This window comes from Cavia porcellus, unplaced genomic scaffold (genome assembly GCF_034190915.1).
Source record: "Cavia porcellus strain 051 isolate PalLab524CR breed Dunkin Hartley unplaced genomic scaffold, mCavPor4.1 scaffold_6, whole genome shotgun sequence".
Lineage (NCBI taxonomy): Eukaryota > Metazoa > Chordata > Mammalia > Rodentia > Caviidae > Cavia > Cavia porcellus.
The window spans coordinates 48,653,875-48,680,739 of record NW_026947489.1 but is presented as its reverse complement, the minus strand read 5'-3'; the positions used below and the strand labels follow the sequence as shown (position 1 = coordinate 48,680,739).

General features: G+C 39.8%; 1 protein-coding gene across 7 annotated transcripts in view; it reads right to left on the bottom strand.

Moving 5' to 3' along the window:
• Agk (acylglycerol kinase) overlaps positions 1 to 26,865 on the bottom strand; it is a 90,794-nt gene that overhangs the window by 50,272 nt on the left and 13,657 nt on the right. For 4 of the 7 annotated variants that reach the window (XM_023567554.2, XM_063250616.1, XM_003475435.5 and 1 more), the window contains exons 3-4: positions 7,886 to 7,925; positions 4,761 to 4,840 (exon numbers count right to left, since the gene is read on the bottom strand). In XM_023567554.2, coding sequence (XP_023423322.1) covers positions 4,761 to 4,840; positions 7,886 to 7,925 — 120 coding nt within the window. Of the gene's footprint in view, positions 1 to 4,760; positions 4,841 to 7,885; positions 7,926 to 20,427; positions 20,568 to 26,865 lie in introns of those variants that run through there. The other 3 variants (XM_063250617.1, XM_063250618.1, XM_063250619.1) reach the window with 2 other exon arrangements.

Sequence of the window (26,865 nt, the reverse complement as noted above, 5' to 3'; positions counted from 1 at the left end):
TTTGGCATTGGTATTAAACAGTGATTCAACAGGCATAACTGGTGTGTTTGTGGGACAAGGGGAGAGCTCTAATGAAGTCTAGAAAGTATGATTCCTTTAGGCCAGAGAATAATTCCTTTTATATGTAGTTTTTAAAAAATCTGAGGGGCCAGGAGTTTAGTTCAGCGGGTAAAGCGCTTGCTTGGTAAGTGCAAGGTTATGAGTTTGATCCCCAGTACCAAAAAGAAAAAAAATCTGAAACTGTTTTGAGTTGACAAAAAAAAAAGGCATCATTCATGCTACATGTGAAGTCATCCTCACTGCTGTTAGGTATTTTTTCAACATAATTGAGAGATAAACAGAGAGACAGACATAAGGAGGGCTTTATTGCGGGCATGGGAGGGCTGCAGAAGAGTGCAAGATCCCTCAAAAAAGGGGTAGCTGGGATAGTTTTTATGGACTTGGGCTGGGGGTGCGGCACTAGAGTGACTATGGAGCCTTGGGATTGGAGAGGGCTCAGCACACGTGCAAAAGGGCGTGGGAGGTTTCTCTTCTGGAACTAGAACAACACAGAAGTTACTTTTGGAGAGATAAACTGTTTCTCAGGACTGGTGCCCAGTAGATAGGTAGGCCCTAGACTGGCAGCACTGCCTTCCAAAAAATGCCTGGCAGTGATGGTGAACCTTCCAAAGCTTCGCTGATACAAACAGACCACTCTGGGACATGTGCCACCAGTTTGCCACCACTGGTCTAGAGAAACTGACAGCAGAGCTTGGCAGCAGGTTACTTCAAACAATAGGAACCTTACAGTTTGGCCCCAACTATTCCTTTTGTTCTTCTCATCTTCATTTGATTCACATCTTATATGACACAATCTGACACATTTATTATTCAATCTTCAGAAAAGTCAAAAAGAGTTGTTCTGCAGTCATGCTTTGACCTGTATTGTTATATTGTTATGACCTGTTTTATCTCAATCTCTCCCTTATTCATTAAAAAATTTAGTTATTTTTTATGGTTTTTTAATTAAGGGGAAAATTTTTAAAAATTAGCAGGATATATTATAGTAACTTTTTTTGATTTCCTATTAACTTGTTTTGAAGTCCTGTAATACTCCCACTATCTTGTTTTGACTGATTAGACTCTGTTCCATTCTGTATGATAGTATAAAGTTTGGGGGTATAGGCAACTACTTTGAAGGCAATAAGATTCACTAAGATGCCCATTCTGGTTTGACTATTGTTTCCTTTGGAAGTCCTGTAATGTTTACAATGCTTAAATTTTATCGGTCTTGTTCTCTACTGTTTTGTTCAACTTTATAATATCTAATGAGATAGACAATTCTTTTTAAGGAAACAAGAGCCATTGTTGATAACCATTGTTGATAACCTTGTACTCTGTTTTACATCATGTGCTATGTCTATCCTTGGTTTTGACTGACAGCTTTGTTTTGCCATATTTGACTTTATTGTCTCCCCCCCCAAAAAGTAATAAGAACCAAGGAGTAATAAAACCCAAAATGTGTAAATTTTGTTGTAAAAGACAGGGAAAAAAAGAGCTCTAAAGGATACAACAGCAAGTGTGTTTAGGGGTGTTAAATAGCTGACCATATTAATGTTTTTGGTTGGATCATTGAACACAACTGTTTGCAGTCTCACTGTTTGAATGTTCACTTTGTATGCTTTGATACTGTGACTTGAGCAACTATCTCTAAGACGATAATATGTAATTTATTAACTGGTGATTTCTTACTGGTTTTTTTTTGTAGTTCTGTATTACTTGTACCCTTACACCGCTTTGATTTGTTTTGTTTTTTCTCTTTTCCCTTTTAAATAAAATTAAAAAAAAAAAAAAAGTTGTTCTGAACACTGAGGATGACAGAAATTAGCCTTTTCCCCTTTGACATTTTCATTTTGGTTTTTAAAATAAAATTTCTTCCAAAGCCACAATCTTTGTTTTCACCTTTCCAATTGATGAGAACAACATCTAACATTATCAACCTTATTTTTCCTATGGTAATTTTGTCGTGAACAGACCTTGAGTTTCCACACCACTGTCTCCTCTAAACTCCCTTTCTTTCAGTGTGACACAATCACTAAACCAACCCGGACACGTTATTAGCTTCATACTGTAGTTCATACAGCTCCCTCTCAGGTAGACCACCCTGTGGTATAACAAGCATATACAGAGGTCGGTTCTGTCTCTCGGCCCCTGCCTCATGGACCATTTCCTCAGTGAGGAATATGGAGTGTTCTCCTCTACGACTTCACTCAAGGGAGGCATCTGCCCTCCTGTCATGGTTTATGTTGGTGGCTCATGCATTTTCATTGTGCATTTGTGATGAACCCACTGTCTAGCGCTTGGATTGGGGGTATGAGTGCTATACTGGCCTAGGGGTGGAGCCAGGATGTAATGTAATGCAATGGCAGGAAGAAGGCGTGTCTTGCTCTCTCTCTTGCCAGTTTCTGCCTTGTTGTTTGCAGCCACCATGAACTGCTGCACAGCCATGCCACCCTACCTTGGAGCCAACTGAATATGGACTGAAACCTCCAAAAACTGTAAGAAATAAACCTTTCCTTTCCCAACTTTGGGCTTCAGGTATTTTGTCTCAACAACGAGTAAAAAGTAACTCAGACAGAATTTGGTACCAAGGAGTAAGAGTCATTTGCTATGACTATACCTGACCATGTTTTTCGAGAGGCTTTGGAAATGGCTTGTGGGCAGAGTTTGGAAAGGTTTGGACATATTGCCTGGATGTACAGAGCTGGAGCAGCTTGGTCAGAGTTCAGGAGACCAGAACACTGATAGAAAGCCTGATGGTAAAAACCAGGCTTGGGAGGTTTCTGCTGGGAAAAAGGACTGCACTGGTTGTTGGACTCCCCATGATGTGTGTTATGGCTTGGTAGAAAGTTTGTCTGCGTTTTGCTCATGCCCAGAGACTTTGCCTGAGACTGAGACAATGGACTGATCAATGTGGAAAAGGAAATTCCAAAGCAGTTGAATGTTGAGGCTGTGGCATGGCTATTGTTGGCAGCTTTTAGCCAGCTTTATGCTGCAAATCAAGAGCAAAGAGTCCAGCAGGATAATTTACAACTCTGTGAATTTGGTCAGAAGGAAAATTTGAGGAAAGCTGTGAATTGTAAAGACAGAGTTGAGACTTTGATTGCTAAGGAGAAACAGAGAGATAAGAAAGATGACCCCAGAGCATCCCAGGAAGCCAGGGGTCCCACCCTTTACCCTAAAACTGCAAAGGTGAAAGAATTTGCTCAGAGGAGAAAGCTGAAAAGCACCACGCTCCAGAATGGCCACAGAGGTTACATGAGGTTCCAGAATGGCAGCAACATAGAGAAGCCTTTTTTCACAATCAGGTTGACAGAACCCAGCAATCCAGGCAATCGATCCCTACAGCCAACAGAGAAAAAAGCCTGGCTGCTGCTTCAGCTGGCAGCAACCTTGGCGGCATCCACAAGGTGCTGATTTTAGGTGCAAGGAAAATGCACAAATTCTAAGGATAAGACAGTTTCCACCTCGATTGCAAAGGGTTTGGGAGGCCAAGCAGGTGTGCCCAAGACGGCAATCTGTAGAGATGTAAGCCAAAGGTGCAGTGGAGACCCCAGAAGTTTGGAAAAGCCAGGAACATGGGTGATCCAAGGAAAGCTGCAAAAAGCAAGCAGAGGGATTTAAGAGAAAAGCTGCAGGAGTTGAAATCACTGGAAGTGCCATTGGGGTGGAATCACCCAAGCTTTTTGGAGCTTGTAACCAGATTGCTTCAGATACTGAGCATGGAAGTCTAGGACTTAATGTTTGCCCTGCTGGATGTTGGACTTGCTTTGTTTCTAATGCTTTATAGTCCCCTGTTTGTAACTTTTGGAATGGTAATGTTTATCTTGTGCCTTTGTATTTCTGAAATATTTAACCTTGTTTCATTTGTACAGGGGGTGACAGGTAAGACTCTGCCATAGATCTCGGAGGAGACTTAGGACTTGGACTTTTCAGAGATGCTGAAACTATTAGGACCTTGGCAACTCTTGGAGATGATGGACTAAATATCCTTTGTATAAAGGATGTACATGAGTCCTGGGGGCCAGGGGTGGAATGTCATGGTTTATGTTGGTGGCCCCCAGGCCTCATGCATTTGCATTGTGCATTTGTGATGAACCCATTGTCTAGCGCTTGGAATGGGGGTGTGAGTGCTACACTGGCCTAGGAGTGGAGCCAGGATGTGATGTAATGGCAGGAAGAAGGCGTGTCTTGCTCTCTCTCTTGCCAGTTTCTATCTGGCTGTTTGCAGCCACCATGAACTGTGGCCCAGCCATGCCACCCTGCCTTGGAGCCAACTGAGTATGGACTGAAACCTCCAAAAACTGTAAGAAATAAACCTTTCCTTTCCCAGCTTTGGGCATCAGGTATTTTATCTCAGCAATGAGTAAAAAGTAACTAAGATGCTTCCCAAAGTCACTGAGCTCCTGGCCATCCGAAGCACCTTTTGCAGGAGGTAGCCAGTGGTCTACACCACACAGCACAGCAGTCATTCCCAGGGGGATTACATCTAAGCACACAGACTTCATTCCTGTTAACTCCGAAATCACTATTAAACTCCCAACTCGATGAGGTTATTAAGAATCAATTAGCTTCATAGTTATTTCACTTTAACTGTTATTTCTACATTGCAAATGACTCATTGCTACAACAGTATTGAATCTAGTTCTTGCAATTTCATACAATCTAACTAGCTGTCTAAGAAAAATGGAATATGTAATACATCACAAACTGAATTATACCCTTTGCAAGCCGCAGGATTGAGAAAGACAGTTGCTTTCTTCACTTGTGCATTGGGAGGAATGAGTTGATTGCCAAACACCTAAAAAAAAAAAAAAGAAAAGAAAAGTTTTCAGTAAATATCCTTTTATTCAGCTAGTGACCACAAATATTCTTTCATTCCAAAAGAATTTACTTCCACCAGATATGCTATACACTCCAGAGAAAAAAGAAATATTCATTTATGATTTCATATTAACAAAACACCATAAACACAACAACCTTCCACTGTATAATGACAATTAGCTCAATTTTTTTTATCAGAATCAAATCCATGTTTTTTCCTCTCTATACAATATGGCTGACTTTCTCATAAACATGTAACTAGGCTGGCTACAGGCTGTCAGGAAGGAAGTTTAATTCACGTGTAGTTTTCAGAATATAAACTTGTTCTCCTTCAACTATTAGTAAAACTTACCCATGAGAAACTTTTGTGTCACCAGTTGAGCTCCATATCTTTCTACATACAAGAAGTCGCCCTAGTAACTCTAGTTGCCACCTCCTCTTTGCAACCCAGCATGACTCACAGCAGTAACTGACATGGGAAAAGAAATGGGAGTAGTCTCTGTTAGGGTCCTAGTATTTGTCACTTTCACATGCTTGGTTCTAAGGAAGTATTACTTGATACCTTTACAGATTAGAAACCAAGATTCCAATATTGAAAGAGTTCATCAACAACGAGCGTAGGATTCACATTTGTCCAGCTCCAAAACTGAAACTTCTCTTTCAGCTCTAAGAGCAAGGTAGAATTCAAAGGTAGAGGATGGAGTAGGAGCCAATGTTATAATGACAAGACCAGAGAAGACAGTCAATAAAAGGACTGAGAATATTAAAGCACCAAAAAAGGGCAAAAATTCTAGCCTTAAATCATGGAAAGCAAGACTAGACCAAGGCAGCATAGATGCATAAAGATATAAGAAACATGAAAATTTACGAAGATATTTTATTAAGAAACTCTAAAGCTACCATCTCCCTGACAGTCTATTAAAGATTCTTTCTTGCCACTATTTCTTGCTGCTAAAAAACAAAAACAAAACAAAAAAACACACTTTCTTGGTAAAGAAGTACATTATTGTTTCTATTTCATTTTCACTCTTAACTAGACCTTAATATTTTACTGCCAAATATCCAGAAATTACAACTTGTTCTTTCCCTGTCTATACTGTTCTGGAATATGGCCAGAAACTATTTAACTAGCTCAGCTCTCTGGGCTACAAGATTCCAAGTCTGAAGTACCAGATTATTCTTCATTGTCCGAGGTTCCCCCACCCAGGTTCTTGCAGCTTTTTAAATTAGTACATGTTGTAATACTTGATGATTACATTCCTCGTGGAGAGTTGCTACATATACATAACACATCTTAATTCTTCTTTTATCTCTTGATCCCATCTGAGAAAGAGATCTAGATTTGCTATCTCCTTGCAACTCAAGTCTCAGGTTCAGAATAAACTAAAGAATTTATATAGGACTACACTAAGTTTGTTTGTGGGATATTTAAAAAACCATAGACTGTAAAGACAGAATGCTACAAGGACAAATCCATCTCCTTTTAACACAAGGGAGAAGCTAAACACATGCTAGGAAGTGGAAATTTTTCAGAATGCTAGGAAGAGGCCTGGAAACATTAAGTGGAAATGGAATCCCCTTTACCTAAGGAAGAGAGGATGTTGGAAGGTATAAATCACCTTTAACTTTTGTTTGTTTGTTTGTTTTAATCAGGAATAAAACTCACAACCTCATGCTTGCCAGCAAGCGCTTATGCCACTGAACTAAATCCCCAGCCTTCATTTATTAAATATTAAAATTTCATAATTACACTGATTCGATCATTACATATTGCACACATATATCAATGTATCATACTGCGTCCCAAACATATGTACAAATCTTGCATCAATAAAAAATGTTTTTCAAATCTTTTTAAAAATAATTTTAATGTTTTTATGTATATGCCTTTTTGAGACAGGATCTCTCTGTGCAGTTTAGGCAGGCCTTGAGCTCACTTTGTAGCCCAGGCTGGTCTCAAACTCGCAATGATCCTTCTGCCTCAGCCTCCCGAGTGCTGAACTGTAAATTTTTTTGAAGTTTCAGCTGATTTGTAAAACAACTTGGAGCACATAACATAATAACTGTTAAGGAAAAATTAATCAAATACTTAAATCACAGTTTTACAAGAGCTGTATATAACAATCACTGAACAGAGGAATTTACTACTAGTAGTATCTACTATCATTGTCAGCCATGAAAATATTTCAGAAACAAACATCAGAGTTGCCACTCACTTCACTAAATATTTCATTCCTTTTCCATTTTTGACTTTCATGTTTCTTTTTGGGTATTTCTGACATCAGAAGCTTAAGTATCATAACAAAATGGAAACGGAGTCACAGAAATTCATCTGCAGGTATTATATACAAAGGGCAGAAAGAAATACATTTTTCAAACTGAGGGGATTTATAATTCAACTGTGATTGCCACAACCATACACAAATGCTCAAGTGAAGTGTCATGAAATTGGGATAACAGTGCACACAGAGTGATTCAGCTACAGTGCTACAGAGATGGGCTTTTTAACTATGAATCAACAATTTTAAGGCAATTCAGCTTTCAGTAGTAACACCTGTTCTGCACTGATATCCTTGGATCAGAGATGAGTCGGGGTTTAGCCAGATCTTAAAGGACAACTGCAAACACGAGCAAACTCCCAGAGCTTCAGCTAGTGCAGCTATGTGTGCTGGTGAGAGACCCAGAAGTGAACAAGTCCAAAGAGGTGGCTCTAGACCTGCTCCCTGCCAGATGCTTAACTTCCTCTGTGCTGCCCAGAACTGGCTCTCAGCCCGATTCATCCCCTGATAAGAGGAAAAACAGGGGCTGGGGATTTAGCTCAGCGGCATAAGTGCCTGCCTTGCAAGCAGGCAGTCGTGAGTTCGATCCCTGGTACCGATAAAAATGAGAAAGACAAAAAAAAAAGAGGAAAAACAACCAACTGCACTCATGCAAGACCCTCTGTGCATCCCTGGAGTAGCAGGGGCTTCCTGCACCATAGTGATAAGGTAGGTTTTAATTCTTTCACAGAAAACGCCATTACCTGAGCTTCTTGACAGGCTGCCCTCCTTAGCAGGTTATCACTATCAAAGCAAACAAAAGAGAACCAACGTTAGCTTTCACAGGAGATTAAGATCCATACAAAATTTGTAGAGTTCTCTTCCCAATAAATCTATCTCTTCCCAATAAATAAAAATGGAATTCTAAACCATGTGCACATTTAAACACATTTGCTGACTAAAATTTTATGTTAAGTATTTCCATATTAGGGTGTGCAGAATAATGCCCATTCCCCAAAAAGTGTCCATACCCTAATCCCCAGAACTCAAGAATGTTACTTTACACAACAAAGGGGACATTAACGATATTAAAGTTTATGACTTTTAGACTGAGAGGTTATCCTGATTATCTGGATGGGCCCAATCTTTCCACAAGATCTTTACAGAGGAGCAGCTTTCGTGCCTGTGATCAGAGGCAGACGGGACTCTGGAAGGATGGTCAGTTGCCAGCTTTGAAGACAGAAGAGCCACGAGTCAAAGAACGTGGCAGCCTCTAGAAGCTCCAAAGGCCAGCAAAAGGGTTCTCCTGTAACAGCCCCAAGGAAGGCAGCTCTTAGCCCAGTGAAACTGGTGTTGAACTCCCAATCCATAGATAAGATACTAAATTTATGGTGTATTAAAGCACTAACCTTGGGGCAATCTATTAGGCAACAACAGAAAACTAGTAAACATGGATTTTTCTTATCCAATGGAAATTCCTCAGGTCATCTGCCAGAAATAAATTTGATGTTTAGTTACTTCCACTATTTAGTTATCTAAATCTCCTATTTTTTTTAATCACTGGCAGATACTCAGTTATATCGTAAATGGAAAATTTGGAGAAGAGGTAAAATTTTGGCTTCCAAAAATGAAAGCATTCTCTCAGAGGAATATCCTCTTTTTAATGCAAAGATATCTAACCTGTGTCCTAAGAGCACCTTGAGTGTCTGACTCAGACACTCAAGCCCCAGAATCTTCCTCACATACAGATCTGTGCTCATGTACACAGCTGGCATCACTAAGACAATAACTTTAATCTGGTTAACAATACTTAAGAGAACTAATACCCAGAAGAGATGACCGAAAGCAAATTTGTAGGAAAGAACTTTAAAAAGGAAGAAGGGATGAAGATATTGAATTCTGCATTTTCAGATAATTTCAAATCTTATTTTCATATTAAGGTTGAAAGAGAAGAAATGAAAATAAGTAACCTGTGCCTTTTTGTGACTTTTCTGCCACTGCCACTCTGTAGAACCACCCCAAATGTCACAGGGGAAGTCCGCCTGAATAAGAACACCATCCACACGGTACCGATAAAAAGGAAAAAGACCAAAAAAAAAAAAAAAAACCACCATCCAAAGGAACATCAGTGTCCTCAATGTACCACTGAAATTATTAACAGCACCAGAACCTCCCAAGTCTCTACTTGATTAAAAGAGTTCAAGTAGACCAATTGCTTATGAAGTTCGGCCCACAGGCAACCCTGGCATCAGGCCCAGGCCCCACCTGCTTGCATGGCTCTGTCCCTCTGCTGCTGCCCAGGTGGCAGCAGAGTTGTGTCACTGTCTCTACTTCCCCACCCAAGATCCACAAACAGTCAAGCTTTGCTCTTCCCCCTGCACTACTCCCAGTGGATCATTTCAACATCAGTAACAATAACAACTACACACACATCCCAGGATGATAGGAATGCAGGGTATAAAATGGTGAAATATCGGAAAGTAATGGATATGTCAGTAAACCCCGATGCTTCACATTTATGACCTTATAGGCAACAAAGGTATAAAATACGGGAACCACAGAAACATCTGGATCACAAGGCAACACCAGGTTTGTCATAGTATAGTCAGTAGATCTCCCCAGAACTGTACTAATGCCGATCCAGCTTCCTCATGATCCTGAGAATTTGGCCTCTAGTCTCCCACCCTCATCTCTGATCCCCTACTCATTAGCTCTGAAAGCTTTTCAAGTAGGCCAATTTTTTTATGCCTCCAATCTCTCATCCTATAAACTCAGCCTGTGGGTCCTGCACAGGTGTATCAGGCCTCTGTGAAAGCATACTCCAGTCTCCGTATCTCCACCCCTCTTCACCTCTTGCTTCCAGGTTCCTCTTCCCTAGTGGAGGACAGATCTCTGAGGTGCAGTGGCTCCCCTATCACACGAAGCACATCATCTTTGCTACGTGTCAACCTGTTGCGTACCTTGCTGAAAAGAGAACAGCCTCAAATGTGTACATTAGGCACCTTGGATCACCTTTCCCCCTAAATTCTTTGTTACTAGACATAAAATTTTGACAGTTAACTTGTGATTAAGTATATTAAAGAACTGAGGTGTCTTGAGCTTATTAATACCACTTGATTTATCAGCGTGCTCTTCAAAAAAAAAATCAAAAGATTTTGTGATAGTTAATTTCCTGAATTAAATGTGCCAAGGAGAATATGCTGTCAGTGTCACCTATGAGAAAGCCCAAATATGCCCCCAGCTCAGATGCTACGAAAGAAAATACCATTATAATCATGCTTAATATCCAGATGATATTAATCATCTTGATCTGATTCTCTGAACCAGATTGTTTTTAAAAATCAACTACATTCTTAAAAGAGAAAAGATTTCTCCCATTTAAGTATAGTAGAATCTCAGTATCCAAGGGAACTAGTTTAAAGGAACTGCCAATATCAAAATCATTACTTGTAACATCTAATACAAGGTAAATGCTATGTAAATAGTCATTACAGTGTATTATTCAGGCAAAAATGGCAAGAAAAAAAATCCACACAGGTTTAGTACCTACATACTTTTTCTGATTATTTTTTTATCTGCCCTTGGTTGAATCCATGGATAGAGAACCCACAGATATACTGGGACAACTTATTTCTGAAAGAAATTCCAAAGGTATTTCAACAATGGCAATATTGCTGGAAGAAAAAAAAATTAAAACTTAGCAACTACCATGTGCCAGATACTAAGGTAACTGTTTCCACAAATGTTTAATCTCAGTCACAATCCTGCAAATCAGAAAGTATTATGTAACACAGAACATTCTCACTTTGCAGGTGAGGAAGCTGAGGCTTGGGAAAGTCACTCGCCCAAGAGCTCAATGTTACGAAGTGGCAGAATTAGAATTCAAACTTATCTTATTTTCTTCTACAGTGTAGACAGCACCACATAAATACTCATTTAGATGTAGACTTTCTAGCACATTTACTAATTACATTGCTCCAAGTCTCATCTAATATAACTTCAACAATTTATATTCCTATATGTTTATAAATATAAACATATAAACAAAAGTAGCCGATGGGAAAAAAAAACTCAACACAAGCTGCTGCATACGGTACCCAAAAGAACTTGGTTCTACCCAGAAGAAGCAGAGGCTCTAGTGGTAATTTTGGGGTTGTAAAAGATTCTTGATAAATAATACAACACGCTAGGAATCTGAGATGTGGCAGTGGAAAAGTGCAACATTCCCTGCCTTCATAAAGTTTATAGTTTAGAAGAGAACAGAGAATTCAACAGGCAGTCCTGTGTCAACTTGACTTATTGCTGCATACAAGGGGCACATAAAAGGGGCACCTAACCTACTTTGGAGCAAATAAGAGAGTTTACATGATGTGACATTGATCTAATGGAAAAATACAGAAGCCAGGCAAGAACAGGGAGTAGAAATCAGGGGGTGAGGCATATGTTAAAACCTTCAAGTGCCAAAATATAACAAATTTAGGAAAATAAAGCTATTGGGACAGCTAGAGACAGCAGGCCATGGGAGGAGCAGCAACAGAGGCAGGTACAGTCAGGTAAGGGCCAACACACCATGGGCCTTTCAAAGTACTTAAAGAACCTGGATTTTATCGCAAGTGCCAATAAAGAGCTTTAAGAAACTTGATAGGACGAGACTTACATTTTAGCAGTCATGAAGGAGGCATCAGTCAGAGGTAAGGCCAAATCTGGGGAGACCAGGAAGGCTTCCGCATTAAATCAGCTCAGTGATGATGACTAGAACCAGGATTGTGGCAGACAGCCAGGAAGAAGAGGACAGAATCAGCAGATATTCAGGATGTAAACTTGCAAGACGGGAACTAAAGGAAAACGAGGAGTAAAGGATGGTGTCCACATTCTGCATAGAGAAATCTGGCGGGAGATAGTACTATTAACAGAGATAGAATAAAGCAGGAGGTACAGATGTAGAGGGGTGAAGACGGAATATAGTTTTAGCTCAGTCAATCTGAAGTAGTAGTGGGAGGCCAGGTGGAGGTAAGAGACAATGGAAATTCCACGTCTGGAATTCCAGGTAGCTGTTGTGATTAAATGGTAAGCCAAGGGATGAGAACAGATAAACTACATGAGGACTGAAATGGAAGAAGCAGGAAGAGGTACTCTGAGTACAGAGACAGCTTACAGACAATACCAAATGACCCACAGCTACACAGATACTGCATTTCATTTGAAAGTCAAAGGAAGAATGTGGTAGATAGCTGAGGAAAACCTTAAGCTTTCCCATCTTCCATTATTCTGCTCTACTCATAAGCTGCATGTTTTGCTGTACCTAAAAGGCACTGTGGAGTTTATATCTCCAAGGATCATTTCAGCATTTTATTTCTCCCTTTTAAAGGGGCAGGAGTGGGTCAAATACCGTATGAGGCAGGCCCTTAGCCCTACAAACACAAACTGCTAGTCTTATCTTCCTTCTGGATTGTTAAATTCTTGAAATAGATAATTCACCATTTTAGCTTCCACAGCCCACAGTGTAGACTCCTATAGATAGAGCCGACTCAGTAAATACTTGTTAATAAATAAGTGATAAATGTTTGAACAGAAAAGATTGGCTCACTGTGTTGTGCCAGGCAGATTGCGCTAGAGGAAAAACCCAAGGTCATTCTTTGTAGGAGTACCTGCATTCTTGAAGAAACAGGTCAACCAGGATGGTTCTCCAATGCGAATCCCATAAATAAGAGCAAGAGTCACAATGGTGTAGAACAGAATGGTGTAGAACCGCCCTAGGAGGCTCACCAGCCAGAGGAGATCCCAGGTGGGCATGTGCAGAATGCAACGGGACCAGTAGCCTCAGCAACAGCTAAGTGAGGAGTTCTTTAGTAAGCACTACAACTGTTCCAGTGACTGATGTCTGGTTATCAGAAAAATTCCAGATTTCTAATGGGTCAAGAACCTGAACCATAGATTAGTACCAAACTTACAAACAGAGTAACTGTACATAGATTCTAAACCTACATTCTTCTCACTACACTAAGCTGTCCCTGTGAACTGAAATTAACAACAATGTACAAGAGGTGCTACAAAATGTAGGCATAAGCAAGGGTCCCTGATGACCTGCTCAGCACTGAAATGCAAGCTCTTTGACAGAAAGAAATTAGAAAATGGATTAGAAAATGAAAAACACTGCTGATGTCACTGCCTAAGGCTTTAAAAGAATATCAACATGCCTGTTACTACAGGTGATGGGATGCTCTCGATTTATTCTGAGACATAAATGTTTTATACATTACTTTAGGACTGCAAAATAAGATAAATTGTTATTTCAATAACAACTTTACATGGAGAGAAAAATCACATTGATCCATCCTATTTCAAAAAAAAAAATATTTCCCACTACAGTCTAGAGGCAAATTGTACAGCAATTTCTACCACTGCTTTTCCCTTGGTGCGTGCAAATACTATTTTTGCTTTGCACAAAACAGATTTCAAATACATCATATTACCAGAGCCAAAGACAAAAATGATCATCTCAATAGATACAGAAAAAGCTTTGACAACTCCAACACTCATTCACAATAAAAAACCCTACAGAAAATCAGAATAGATGATTTTTACTTCAATCTGATAAAAGCCATATACAATAACCCAACTGCCAACATCGCAGTAAATGGACAAAAACTTACAACCTAAAATCAGGCACAAGACAAGAATGCACATTACCACCACTCCTACTCAATATAGTTCTGGAAACATTAGCTAGAGCAATTAGACGAGAGAAAAATAAAAGGAATAAAGACAGGAAAGGAAGAGGTTAAATTATCATTCTTTGCAAATGACATGATACTCTACATAGAAGACCCCCAAAACTCCACCAAAAGACTTCTAGATTTAATAAGCAAATTCAGTAGCATAGCTGGATACAAAGTCAACACTCAAAAATCAATAGCATTCCTGTACGCAAACAACAAACTCTCTCTCAGTAGGAGAAAGAAATTAAGAAGACCACAACCTTCACAATAGCATTTAAAAACATGAAATACTTAAGAATCAATCTAAAAAAGGAAATAAAAGAGCTATACATTGAAAATTACAGTACTATGAAAAAGGAAATCAAAGAGGATATCAGGAAAGATACCCCTTAGTCATGGATAGGAAGAACCAACATAGTAAAAATGCCAAACTCCCAAAACTGATACACAGACTTAACACAATTGTGATCAAAATACCATTAGTATGAAAAACATGCCTAAAATTCATTTGGAAACAGAAAAGGCCTAGAATAGCAAAGGTAATTTTGGGCAGCAAAGGCAAGGCAGGAAGCAATACAATCCCAGATTTAAAATTATACTACAAAGCTGCCGTGGTAAAATCAGCATGGTACTGGCAAAAAGACAGACTTGAGGATCAGTGGAACAGATTAGAAGATGCTGACACAAAGAAAAACTCACTCAGTCACCTTATTTTTGACAAAGGGGCCAAATAAGTCCACTGGAAGAAAGATAACCTCTTTAATAAATGGGACTGGAAAAATTGACTCTCTACCTGCTGATGACTTAAAACTAGATCCATATCTATCACCATGCATTAACTAAAATCAAAATGGATCAAAGATCTAAATCTTAAAACAGAAACACTAAATCTACTGGAAAAGAAAGTAGATAAAAATCTCAAAGACACAGGGATAGGCAGAGATTTCATGAACAAAACCCAAATTTCACTGGAAGTACTTCACAGAATCAACAACTGGGATCTCATCTTATTAAAAGTTTTTGCACATCAAAAATAAAAATCAATGGAGTGAAAAGAAAACCCACAGAATGGGAAAAAATTTTAGGCAGCTGTCCCTTAGACAAAGAATTTCTATCTAGAACACATAAAGAATTGGAATCAGTGTGGAGTTTCCTCAAAAAATTAGGATTGGAGTTCCATTTGACCCAGGTGTTTTCCTTCTGAGTATCTTCCCAGAAGAATTAAAAACATCATACCACAGTAATATATATGCACCCATGTTTATAGCAGCACAATTTATAATAGGTAGATTTTGGAAACAACTCAAATGCTCATCAACCAAGGAATGGATTAAAAAGATGTCGTATTTTTACACACTGGAGTAACTACTCAATTATAAAGAAGGATAAACTGGAGGCTTTTATAGGTAAATGAATGCAACTTAAGACCATACTCATAAGTGCAATAAATCAGACTCGCATGTGTAAACATTGTACCGTTTGCCTAGTGTTAGAAACTGAAAGGGTAAATAAGATCCAAAATGTACAACAGATATTTAAAAGGGAGAAAAACTGCTCAGAAGGAAAGAACAACTGGGATGGGAGAAAGGAGAAAAGGTGGAAGGGAAAAGAATATATGTGTGTGTGTGTGTGTGTGTGTGTGTGTGTGTGTGTGAGAGAGAGAGAGAAAGAGAGAGAGAGAGAGAGAAATAGCTATGATAATTATATTACTAGTTTCAATTAGTTCATTAAGAACACTTTCTGCTTATATTGTTTGAACAATTTTTCAAGTCTATATCTTATAATCTAAGCAACTACATTGAAGATAACAATATTTAATATATTAACCATTGTTAATTCCCTATTAGCTTGTTTTGAAATTTGTATCACTGTTTTTTCTCTTTAAAATTAAAAACGAAAGATTTCAACTTTAGATGTTTGTAACAATCACTTCAAGTTGTCCTGGCTTCCCTAGGATAATGAATCATTACATTATCAATAGCTGTGCTCACTGGGTTTTCCATGGAGCAGCAAGGGATGGCGGGGAAATGGAAGCAAAGTGGGGAACAAATCTTGGGTGAGCCCTGAGGGGCACAGCATTTTAAAACCACACATCCATCGTAATCCCCTCTCTATAGCCTGACTCCCCATCCAAAATGGTAATGACTAGTGCAGGAAGCTTCTGTTACCACTTTAAAAGGAAGCCATTGGGCTTAACTGGAGGAAGGAAAAACTTAACTGCTAAGGAAAAATGCTTAGTCCTTCCATCCTAAAAACTGCAGAAAATAGGTGGTGTGACAGGTTAGAATGCCAAGAGAACCATGAAAGTGTTAGTGATGGACCCTTGCTCCATCCTTGCCATTTAACCAAAGATGTTATTTCTTATCCTCAAAGCCTCCCTAGGAGAGGCTACCTGCTACCAAAAAAATTTATATCTTCTCCTCTTACCCAAGCACAAGGTGATTAAAAAAAAACATCTTCTCTAAAGGCCTGAAGACATAAAGGGTCAAGAAGAGATTCTATTACTAACCATTTATTAAGTATGACTGTCTTCATTTCAGTGCCTCTTAGGATTCATACAAAAGAAAATGCAAGGAGACACCGACTATGAAAAGTTTAGCAGAAGAAAAGTTCACAAACTCTACCATTAAATGTAAAAGATAGGCTATGGTGCTGCTTCTTGAACTAGTATAAAGGATGTCAAACTTGCATTCAGCAATTCTGAGCTCAAATGATACGTTTGTATGTATTTTGGTTGTTAAAATACTTAATAATGCACGGAACAATACGTTTTAACAATAACAAAGCAAGCCAAGAACTTCCCCAAGAACAGAAGGAAAGGAGCAAGGGACAATGGTGGGAGAAGGCAAGCACACAGGCGATAAAAAGGGACAAAAGCAAGTTCAAAGTTAGGAGAAATGAGTAACTTCGTGATAAATTAATAGAACAGCATCCCTAAAGGATGAATAAACACAGAGGTACACTATCTCATGTCTCAAGTCAATTCTCCCAAGAAGACTCTGCCATAATATTTTAACCCATTTAATACACAAGCTTCATGATTTTGCCAGAAGTTGCCATTGTTAAATTATAAATCCCTAAATCTTTTCAGTGATTTTCAGGTTTACAATCCTTGTTTTCTCTATCTTTTATTCCTTTGTCAAAGTACAAAAGTCATACAGCAGCCAGACAAACATAATGGCTTCGCCAAAGGCATCCAAGTCCAAGCTCCCAGAAACCTAAAATTTTAAGGTTAAAGAATCCTTATCAATTATCCAATCCAACTCTTTTCAACTCCTCTCCACATTTCCTAGTCTCCATCCATCAAATGATATCACTGCAGCACTGACCCTCATCTGGACAAAGACCCATGTAGCCCACATAGTTTCCATGTCAGATCTCCAGACCCCAGGTAATTCTGGTATATTCACTTAATCTACATTCTTCTCATCTCCGCCTCTTATAAAATATCCAATCTAGGAAACCTCCAGCCTGGGAATTTGCCCACTGCAAGAAGTCATTAAAAGGCTAAGCACTAAAATTTAAATATCCTGATTCCCAACATGGCACTGTCTCCCTCCATACTCATCTTTGACTCTGTTCTCTACAAAACAATGTTTTTATTCCTGCCTAATTCTCAAAAGTTCTGATATTCTTTCATGGTTCACTCATTTCTCCCACTTTGTGCCATTTCATTTCCATCTAACAGTCCAATTTAGGGGCTGGGGATTTAGCTCAGCGGCATAAGCACCTGCCTTGCAAGCAGGCGGTCGTGAGTTCGATCCCCGGTACCGATAAAAATGAAAAAGACAAAAAAAAAAAAAAAAAAAAAAAAAAAACAGTCCAATTTAAATATTCTATGCCAGGACAAAAGTGAGCAATTAATAAAAGCACTGTCCATTGTCTCATCATATTCACAGGCAAATGCCACCGACAGCCAAGCAGTTCACACTTCAGCACTATGGTGGGCAATACACTTGTTTCCTGCCCATCAGCTTAGGAAACAGTCCAACAAGCATGTATGCTCACTCTATTCATTAATTCAAGGAGACTGGCCAGTCAAAGATGCAACCTCTGCCCTCACTGGGAAGGTCTCAACTCTGACTACATCCACTGGCTGCAATTAAGGTCTCGTTTGATGCCTATTCTTTCTCACACTGAAATAAGAAACCCAAAAACCATCTTTCCTAACCTTATTATCAGATCCCAACCACTCTGGTCTACACTTAGGCACAACAGTCTATTCCTTGTGAATACTTCAAGGACCTTCTAATTTCTTAGGTTTTCTCCAGAGGATCTGCTCCTCTTCCAGTTCAGGATAGCAAAATACTTAATGAGAGATGGTGTCCCTGGAGGGGTTCTCTCACAGAAGTAAGTTCATCACGTTGGCCTGCTTTGTAGAACTTTTCATTAGCCAGAGAGATGGTGCTACAGTTTATCTCCTCATCCTGGTGACCAGGGAAATAGGAGTGGAGGAAACCTTTATCCCTCAAGTCATCTTTTTCTCCTCCTAGAACATAAAATCATACTATCATTCTCCTACTGTGGCCTCAGTTTCCCCCACTATTATATCAATTTCTCTTCCTACCTCACCTGTAGACTGGGGATAACGTTCTGACTCTGTCTGGCAGCCAAGTTTTATGCTGAGAGCCACACTGAATCATACTGAAGGCAAGGCTTTGTCCACTCCCAGAGGGCCACCTCCACAGAGCTGCACCCGCTCTCTTTTTCAATGTTTTATTCCTGACTAATTCTCACAAGTTCTGATATTCTTTCATGGTTCACTCATTTCTCCCACTTTCTAACATTTTCCCCATTTATTCATTTCCATCTAACAGTCCAATTTAAATATTCTATGCCAGGTAGTTTTCTTCCATGTTCTATGTAACATTAACTTCACTAGACAAACAAAACAAGTTCTTTCTGTTTCCTGGTTATTTTACATTTGCAAATGCAATTATAAGCAAATACCCACTGAGTCTCCATTATATATATACAAGGTACTCAGGTCTATTTACATAGACAACAGCAAGCATTACAAAGAGATTATGGAGGTATTCCAGAAGACAGTGTCAGATGACAGTCTTTTCCTATCCCTTCTTGCCTAACTGTTCTCTATAAATAGCCTCCATGAAATGGTATTCTCTTTGGGCACCAGAGTACATGACAGATTGGGCCAACTTCTGACCTGCAAATATATAAATGGCTACTTTTGTCAGTATTTTGCCATTCTGCAACATTTGAGATGTTGACCATTACCTAGAGAGCAGCTAGTTTTAGCATCAGCTATGATTATTCTCTCTGCAGTGCTTGGAACAGCTAAACAATGGATATAAAAATCTCTAAAAATTATGTGAAATCAACAGAACAAATATAACTCCAGCATATCTCCTGCCTTTCCATCTGAGCCTCCTTTCAATAGACATATGGGAAGAAGTAAACAATACAGATTTTTTTAAAAAGAAATTTGTTTTCTAGATAATCTAAGAAATGAGCTGAAAGGCAAAGGAATATAATTAAACTTTGTTCCACTTTTTTAGAAAAGCCCCTCTATTTCCTATCAAACCTAGGCTGACAGGCATGTTATTTAATTGCCTATAAGCGAGCTTCTTGAAATAGCACCCTATTTCAGCATCAGCCTGTGCACAGAGGAAAAAGATGAACTTTGAAATGGCTGAAAAGCAAAACAAACTGCTTTCTCAAAATTGCAACAAAATCTGAAATGAGGAAAAGCCACGAGGGAGATAATCCTTCAACTCGCTGGGCTCCAGACCACTCAAGGTAGTCAGGCTGATTGGAACGGGCATTAAGGTAAAGCACCTTTGTCAGAAACCCCTGAGCTACTGAAGAATGAAGCACAAGACATTACTGAAACCATACTCCACACCAAAAGAAAACACGAGTCTAGCCAAGTGTTGTTCATGCGTAATTTACCCTGGCATCTAACACATTTCACCCTAGATCTCCTGTCAAGGTCTCCGAATCAGCACATCTGAAACAATACCATCCCCTCCTCCAGCCACTCTTCCTTGCGACTTTTCTCTTTCCGTAGCATTGGCTACCCTAGTCTTAAAGCCAACAAAATTGTTTCTCCTACATTCTTCTTTGTTAACCAAAAACCCAGCCAATCATCTAGTAAAAATAACAGCTAGTATTCATGGAGGGCTAAGCCAGGCACTGAATCAGGCACTTGACACAAATCTCCTCACACACACAATGTTATGATTTATTTCCCAAATATATTAATAACGTGGCAAGCATGATGGCACAGGTGTGTAATCCCAGTACTCTGGGAGGCTGAGGCAGGAGGAGCACAAGTTCAAATCCAGCCTGAGCAATTTAGAGACTCAGTGAGACTGTCTCAAAGTAAAATGTAAAAAAGAGACAGGGATGTAGCTCTGAAAACATGCAACTCTCCAGTCAATTGTTTATCAAGCTCCACAAACACACTGTGCCCTTCCATTTCTTGTCTGTGCTCCTGTAATTAAGAGACCACCGAGAACACTATCCCACTCATGCTGCAAGGCAAAACTCAAACGACAGCTTTGTTATGATGCTTTTCCTCAAGAGCGAAAAGCCCACAGAGGAAGAAAAGATGTGCTACTTACGACCAAGAGTGCTCTTTGTGGCAGACACTACTCTAAAAAACTCCGTATTACAACTCAAAGAGATGTGTTACTACTATCACCAGGTTTACAGAAAGAGAATCCACGCAGAGAGAGATTAAGTAGCTTCCCAGGGCAGCACTGCTGACAACTGTAAGGCTGAGATTCAAATCTACACCGCCTGGCTGTAGAGCCTCCCCTTAGTCATTTTGCCTGACTGAGCTCCCAGAAGTGATCCTTTTTAACTTTCTCCTGGGGGGCGGAACTGCTCACATCTGAATCCACTAATCAATTTTAATATCACCACAGGACACTCGGATATTATGCACCTGCTACGGTGATCGCAAGAAATCCACTGTACCTATAAAAACATTCTTGCCAAATGAGTTATACCAAAATCTAATTATACCTCCCAATCAACACCTCTCAAACTACAATGTGCAGACAAGTCACCTGGGGCCTAGGTAAAAATGTAGGTTCTTTCTTAACAGAATCAGGTTGGTCCCTGAGATTCTATATTTCTAAGAACCCCCAGGAGTTGCTAATACAGCAGAATCCTGGCATGCACTCTGAGTAACAAAGCTCTACATTCTGGATCTAATCCCCAGTTGATGAGACCCAGGAGGGATGCAGGAACAAGTTGAACAAGGCAAGAAGGAGGTAAGTGAGGTACCAGTCTCATTTGCAAAACTGAAGGGCACTGTATGCCAAAAACAGACAACAAAAAAATGCAATAACAGAGATAAAGACTTGAATAGTTCACAAAATAAAAAGGAATTGCAAAAAGATTATGATGAATACAATACATAATAATTTTAAATAAAATCAGGGTCAACATCACAGTTTTTGGGGGGTTTTTTGTACCCCCAGTCTCCAGTGTGATTCTGCACAGAGAACACTATAGCGAAGCTCTCTGCCAGATGTAGTGAAAAACTCTAGAGCAAAAGTAGACTTGGCTTCTAAACAGATACTGTGAGGGGAACTATAGTTTATGAGACTCCAGTGGCAGACATAAATGTACACGAAATTTATTTCCATATTGACTTGAACAAAACAGTGCAAAAGACAATTTGGGGACAAGAGAATGATAAACCAGACTATTAGGTAAAAGAAAAACACTATAATTTTATTAAGTTCATGATAATGGCATTCTGATTTTTTTGTCTCATTGAAAATAAGGTACTGAAGTATTTATGGTAAAAATGATACCTCAAATTTGCTTCCAAATGCTCCTAATAAAAGTGAAAAGTAGGAGACATAGATAATACGAGATTACTAAGGAAAATTCCTTGGACCAATTTAGTAGAGGTTATTTGAACAAAACAAAGCAAAAATGATTCATGAATTCAACAGTTCCCAGAACCAGAGTCCTCAGAACTTCAGCATTTGCAGAGACAAGGCATGAGGCACATGAAATAACTTAATCTGCAACCACTTTGTCCACCTGCCAGTCATCTCTAGAGGGCTTAACTTAGCTGGTTGTTTATCGCTTAGTTAATTAGTCGTAGGGTCAGTGCCTTCTACAATCAACCAAAGCTCAGTTACTGTGATTTAGCTTTACTGGGCCCAGTACAGGTGCCCAGTCTGTTTTTGTTTGTTTGTTCACTTTTTTGAGACAGGATCTCACTTTGTTGTTCAGACTGGCCCTGGCCCTACCCCAGAACTCGCTATATAGCCCAGACCTCAAACTCACAATCCTCCTGTCTTAGCCTCTCAAGTGCTGAGATTGTGGTGTAGGTGTGCAGTCTAAATCAGCAGCTTGTTATTAAACTATGTAACAAATGAAGTGGTGATATTTGTTTTAGCTGGGTAATATTACATGGGAACTCCTTACTATTCTAATTTTTGCACAGTTAAAATTACCATAGGACATTTTTTAAAAACTTTTTTTTCCGTGGCATGCCAATGTTTATTTTACATCCTTCAAAAAGGACGTAGCACATACTGCCTCATGGATGTATCACAAAAATAGGTTCTATTTTCATTTTATGCTAGGAGCTGTGATTCTCAATAATGTTGTGACAGTAAATAAATTATGTTTAGCAAGCTTAACTAACCTGCTCAAAGTCACACATCCAGAAAGTGGTGAAGGCAAGACTAAAAACCCTGTAGCCAGTTAACTCTGAAGCCAAGATTCAAAAGCACTGCATCACCTCAGGCCTTCTGGTATAAAGCTGTCACAGATTACAGTTCTTCAGGTCTCTCGTGATAGCTGAGGCCCGGTAACCAGCTGAGTCATTTGGAGAGGTCAGGATTAACACTACCTGATTCTGATTCGTGGCTTGACATTACCAGCTATGTGAGGTTGGACAAATCACCTAATCTGTCCAGTTTCCTCTGCTTCTTCATCATTGCTGTAGGACTATCAATCTCATGCTGGTGTAAGACTAATAACCATCCCACAGTTATTAGAAAGATAAAACAAGTTGATAAAAGCAAAATGCTCAGAATCATGTCGGCAATCACTGATTAAATGGCAGCTATTATTACCAAATTCTCAATAAAATTGAATGACACTGAACATATCCCTTAGATAAACTCATAACCATTTATTTTTACCTCTTAAAAACTTTTTTTAAACCACAGAACTTAAAAAGTAGCCCCTACTAATGCTTAGAAAATCCAATGTTCAGTAATCATGATTCACGTTCCTGTGTTTGGAGAAAAACCTCTAATATTAATAATAACTTATAAGGCTCAGGACCATGGCTATATGTGCCTCAAAAGGTAATGTGAAGTGATTTGTGAGGTTTAAAAATCTGGAGGAAGAGCTTACCAGAACTCCAACTCAAGAGAGAGTGATGACGAACCTTTAGAGCTTTCCATGATACAAATGCCTGCTGTGGCACGCAAGCTGTAGGTTCCCCACCACTGGGCTGGATCCTTCAGTGAAATAAACAAGAAGCAATCTTGGGTCACAAGCCAAGGTGGGTGGCAGAATTGGTGCCAGAAGCACTGACCCAACAGAATTAGCTGAGGGCCAGGAGCCAGAACTAAGCAGGAGCAGAGCCTTTGGTAACTGCCGAGAAGTGGTGCCAAGATTACCAGCCACAACCACAGGGAGACAGGCAGGAGCTAGGAAGAGCAAGCACAAGGTCCCCAGTGCCAACAAGACAAGGCATGGACACAGTTTGCTGGTCTCAAGTGCTTATGCCCTGCATCTTTTATAACCATGTGGAGTCTGCCTTAAAACTAGAATTGTTGAGCTGTCTTGCTACACATGGATGGTGACATAGACAAAAGGCTCCCATCCCATCAGGCCGTCTGGCAGGTCTTCATCTTGTTGCCCTCCTGCCTGTGTCTCACTCATTCACTGTCAGTCATTAAAAGCCCCTTGTGTAAATTCCCAGAGTGCTGAGTATTTTATATATCAAATTTATTTTCACATACTAGCACTTACAGAACTTTTATATGGGGCAAACCCTAAACTAAGAGCTTTACAGTTATCTCATTCAATGCCTCAACTACCCAAGGAAATACTGGCATTACCCCCCATGCTACAGATAAGGGACCAAAAGCTTTGAGAGCCAAGGGTCATTCTGCTGGCAAGTGTCACCTTGGTCTGATTCCAGAGCCAACTCTTATTCTACACTGCCTCCTTTTTTGCACTACCTTTTATTAGCAGACACTTTGCCACTAAAAGGACCAAAAATCAGTGCAAAGCTATTGCAGGTAAACTGCTGACATGATGAACTGAGGAACCTGGAGCACAAGCTTCCCCAGGGAACCCAGAAAGCTCAGTAAGAGCAGTTGAAGAGGAATGAGCAATACTTAAATACTTTCAGCAAACAGGGCCATTTTCTCCTTTTCAATTGCTCTTTTCAAGCTGAGAGCGGTCCTTGCCACTCCTGTCAACTGCTGCAACCTGCTGCGGGGAAATTATGCAGTGGGGGACTTTTCTAAAGCATAGACTTTTTCTTTGATACTTGGGAGAAAAGGGAAAAAAGAAGACAGAGGATTTCCCAGTAGAGAAGAAAATTTATAAATACTATGAACAATAGAATAAAGCCTGCAATGGGGCTGGGGATTTAGCTCAGCAAAATAAGCACCTGCCTTGCAAGCAGGCAGTCGTGAGTTCGATCCCCGGTACTGATAAAAAGGAAAAAGACCAAAAAAAAGAATAAAACCTAAAAATATCTTGTGTCAAAAGATAAACCAAGGACAGAAATAAGAAAGGAGCAAATAAAAATAAATTAAAATACAAAATTTTCCTACATCAGATCCAAAAAGTTTTTTTTTCTATTTATACAGAATAACAACATAGAAGCAAGATCTGGGTGAGAGAAACACCATAGCCCCTAAAATCTATGTATCACACCTGGAAATAACAGTAGGGTTGGGATCATCTACAAAGTTTACAGAAGTTAAATGGAAACTGGAGGGCACTTTCAGAACAACACTGAGCAAGACTAACATGGTTTCTGTTTTAGGCTCCACAAGCAAAGAAACAAGCAGAACTAAATAATTACAATAGCAACGGATATTACATAGGAGCAATTCAAAGCACTATGGAGAAAACTGAGTTGGACAATCTTCCTAACCCAGACTGCAAGGAACAGGAAAAGACTGCTAGAAGAAATAACATCTGCAACCTAAACACACAGTAGCTGATTGGCAAACAAGTGCGGGTGTCAGGAGGAGTCCTCCTTGGCAAGACCGTCCCACAAGCCTGAAATAGAAAAGATCAATCACTTTGGAAGACCCAAAAGTTCTGTGCGTCAGCATGTAGACAGAGCGCAGCAAGGCTGGAGATGTATGCAGACTGGGCCAAGCTCTCCTACAGCTCCTAAGATTTGGGACTTTATTCTAAAAGCCGATGGCAGTCTGAACCTGTGAACCACTCTGGCAATAATTTACAAATCAAAAACAGGCACGAGTAAGTGCAAGGCGATCAGTTAGGTGCTGTTCAGATCCCAGGTAAGATGGGATGGCAGAATAGAGGAGGGGTAACAACGGAGAAACTGAACATCAGGAGATCGTGAGAGTACAAAGTCACTTTAAGGTTCAAAAAGTGAATGTGAAGGAGGGTAAAAGGGAATTGATGCAAATTTCTAGTTTGGAAATTAGAAAATTAAATGATGTTACCAATTACTTAGAAGAAACAGGTTTAGCAGGGAAGTTTTTAATTTTTAGTTTAAGGCACCTGCAAGGCATCCAAATAGATAAGCAAGCAGCTGGATGGAGTTCTGTTCTGGAACTCAGAACAGGTCTTTATGGAGATAAAAATCTGGGACTCAGCCATGTAGAGGTGGTGACTGAAGCGTGGGTGAGATCAAGCCAGGAGAGAACAAGACATGACAAGGCCCAGGGCAGAGCCCCGAAACTGCTGTTCTCAAGGCTGGGTACAGGGGAGGTGTGACAGAGGGCAAGAAGAGCCAGGGATAGTGAGGGAAGGAAAAACAGGAGTTTGGGAGTCAAAGGTAAGGGGTAAAGGATTCCAGGAAAGATGAGCTGAGCAGTCAAGAAGAATAAAGAAGCACGTGAGCAAATAAGGCAGAAAGCCTGTGAATTCACGGCTGGTCTGGGCTGCACTGCAAAACCCTGTCTCAAAAACAGAAGAAGAAGAAGAAGAAAGGGGAGGAGCAGAAGAAAAAGAAAAAAGAGGAAAAGAAGGAGAAAAAGGAGGAGGAGGAGGAAGAGAAGGGGAATAGGAGAAGAAAAAAAGAATAAGACAAAAGGAAGAAGAGAAGGAAGTAGAAGAGAAGAAATAGGAGACAAGGAAGAGGAGGAAAAAAGAAAGATGAAGAGAAGGAAGAGGAAGGAGAAGGAGGAGGAACAGAAGTAGAAGTTGTTGAAGTTGCTATAAATACCAGCAACAGCAGCTATAAAAAGTAATTATAAATCTGATGAACATTCTTAGGAAGACTGAATAGAAGGTGATATAAGTAGGAGGCAGGAGGTACAAAGAGCCTATTCAAAAAGTTTCGTTGTGATAAATGGGGAGGAGACAGAAGGTTAAAAGGCCCAAGCAGGATGGGTGAAAATTAATATTGAGAAATACATGATGTGGTGGATCAAAGAACCCAGGACAGGGAAAAAGTGAAAAGCAGGGAAAAGTGACAGATTGGGAAAAAACCAAAAGGGCAAATAAGTCTGGGTAACACTAAAGAATAGAAGTAAATACATGAGAAAACTGGAATAACAGAAGACAGTAATGAGACCAGGATGCTAAAGTTCCCTATTTCCTAAATGGAACAGGGACAACAGGTGATCAGGTTTAGCATTCAATCAATCAATGGCAAGGCTGCTGGTGGCGGAATGGAGTTGAAAGAGGGCAGAGGGTTGTGAAAGTCCCAGGGGCAGACAAGGTCAAGAAAAGGGGGCACAGAATGTTAGATTATCCACAGGGACACACTGGGCATTCGAGAGATAAAAGATTTTAGAAAGAAAAGGACACTGACAAGCCGGGCACCACAGACTAAGTCTAATGTAGATGCAATT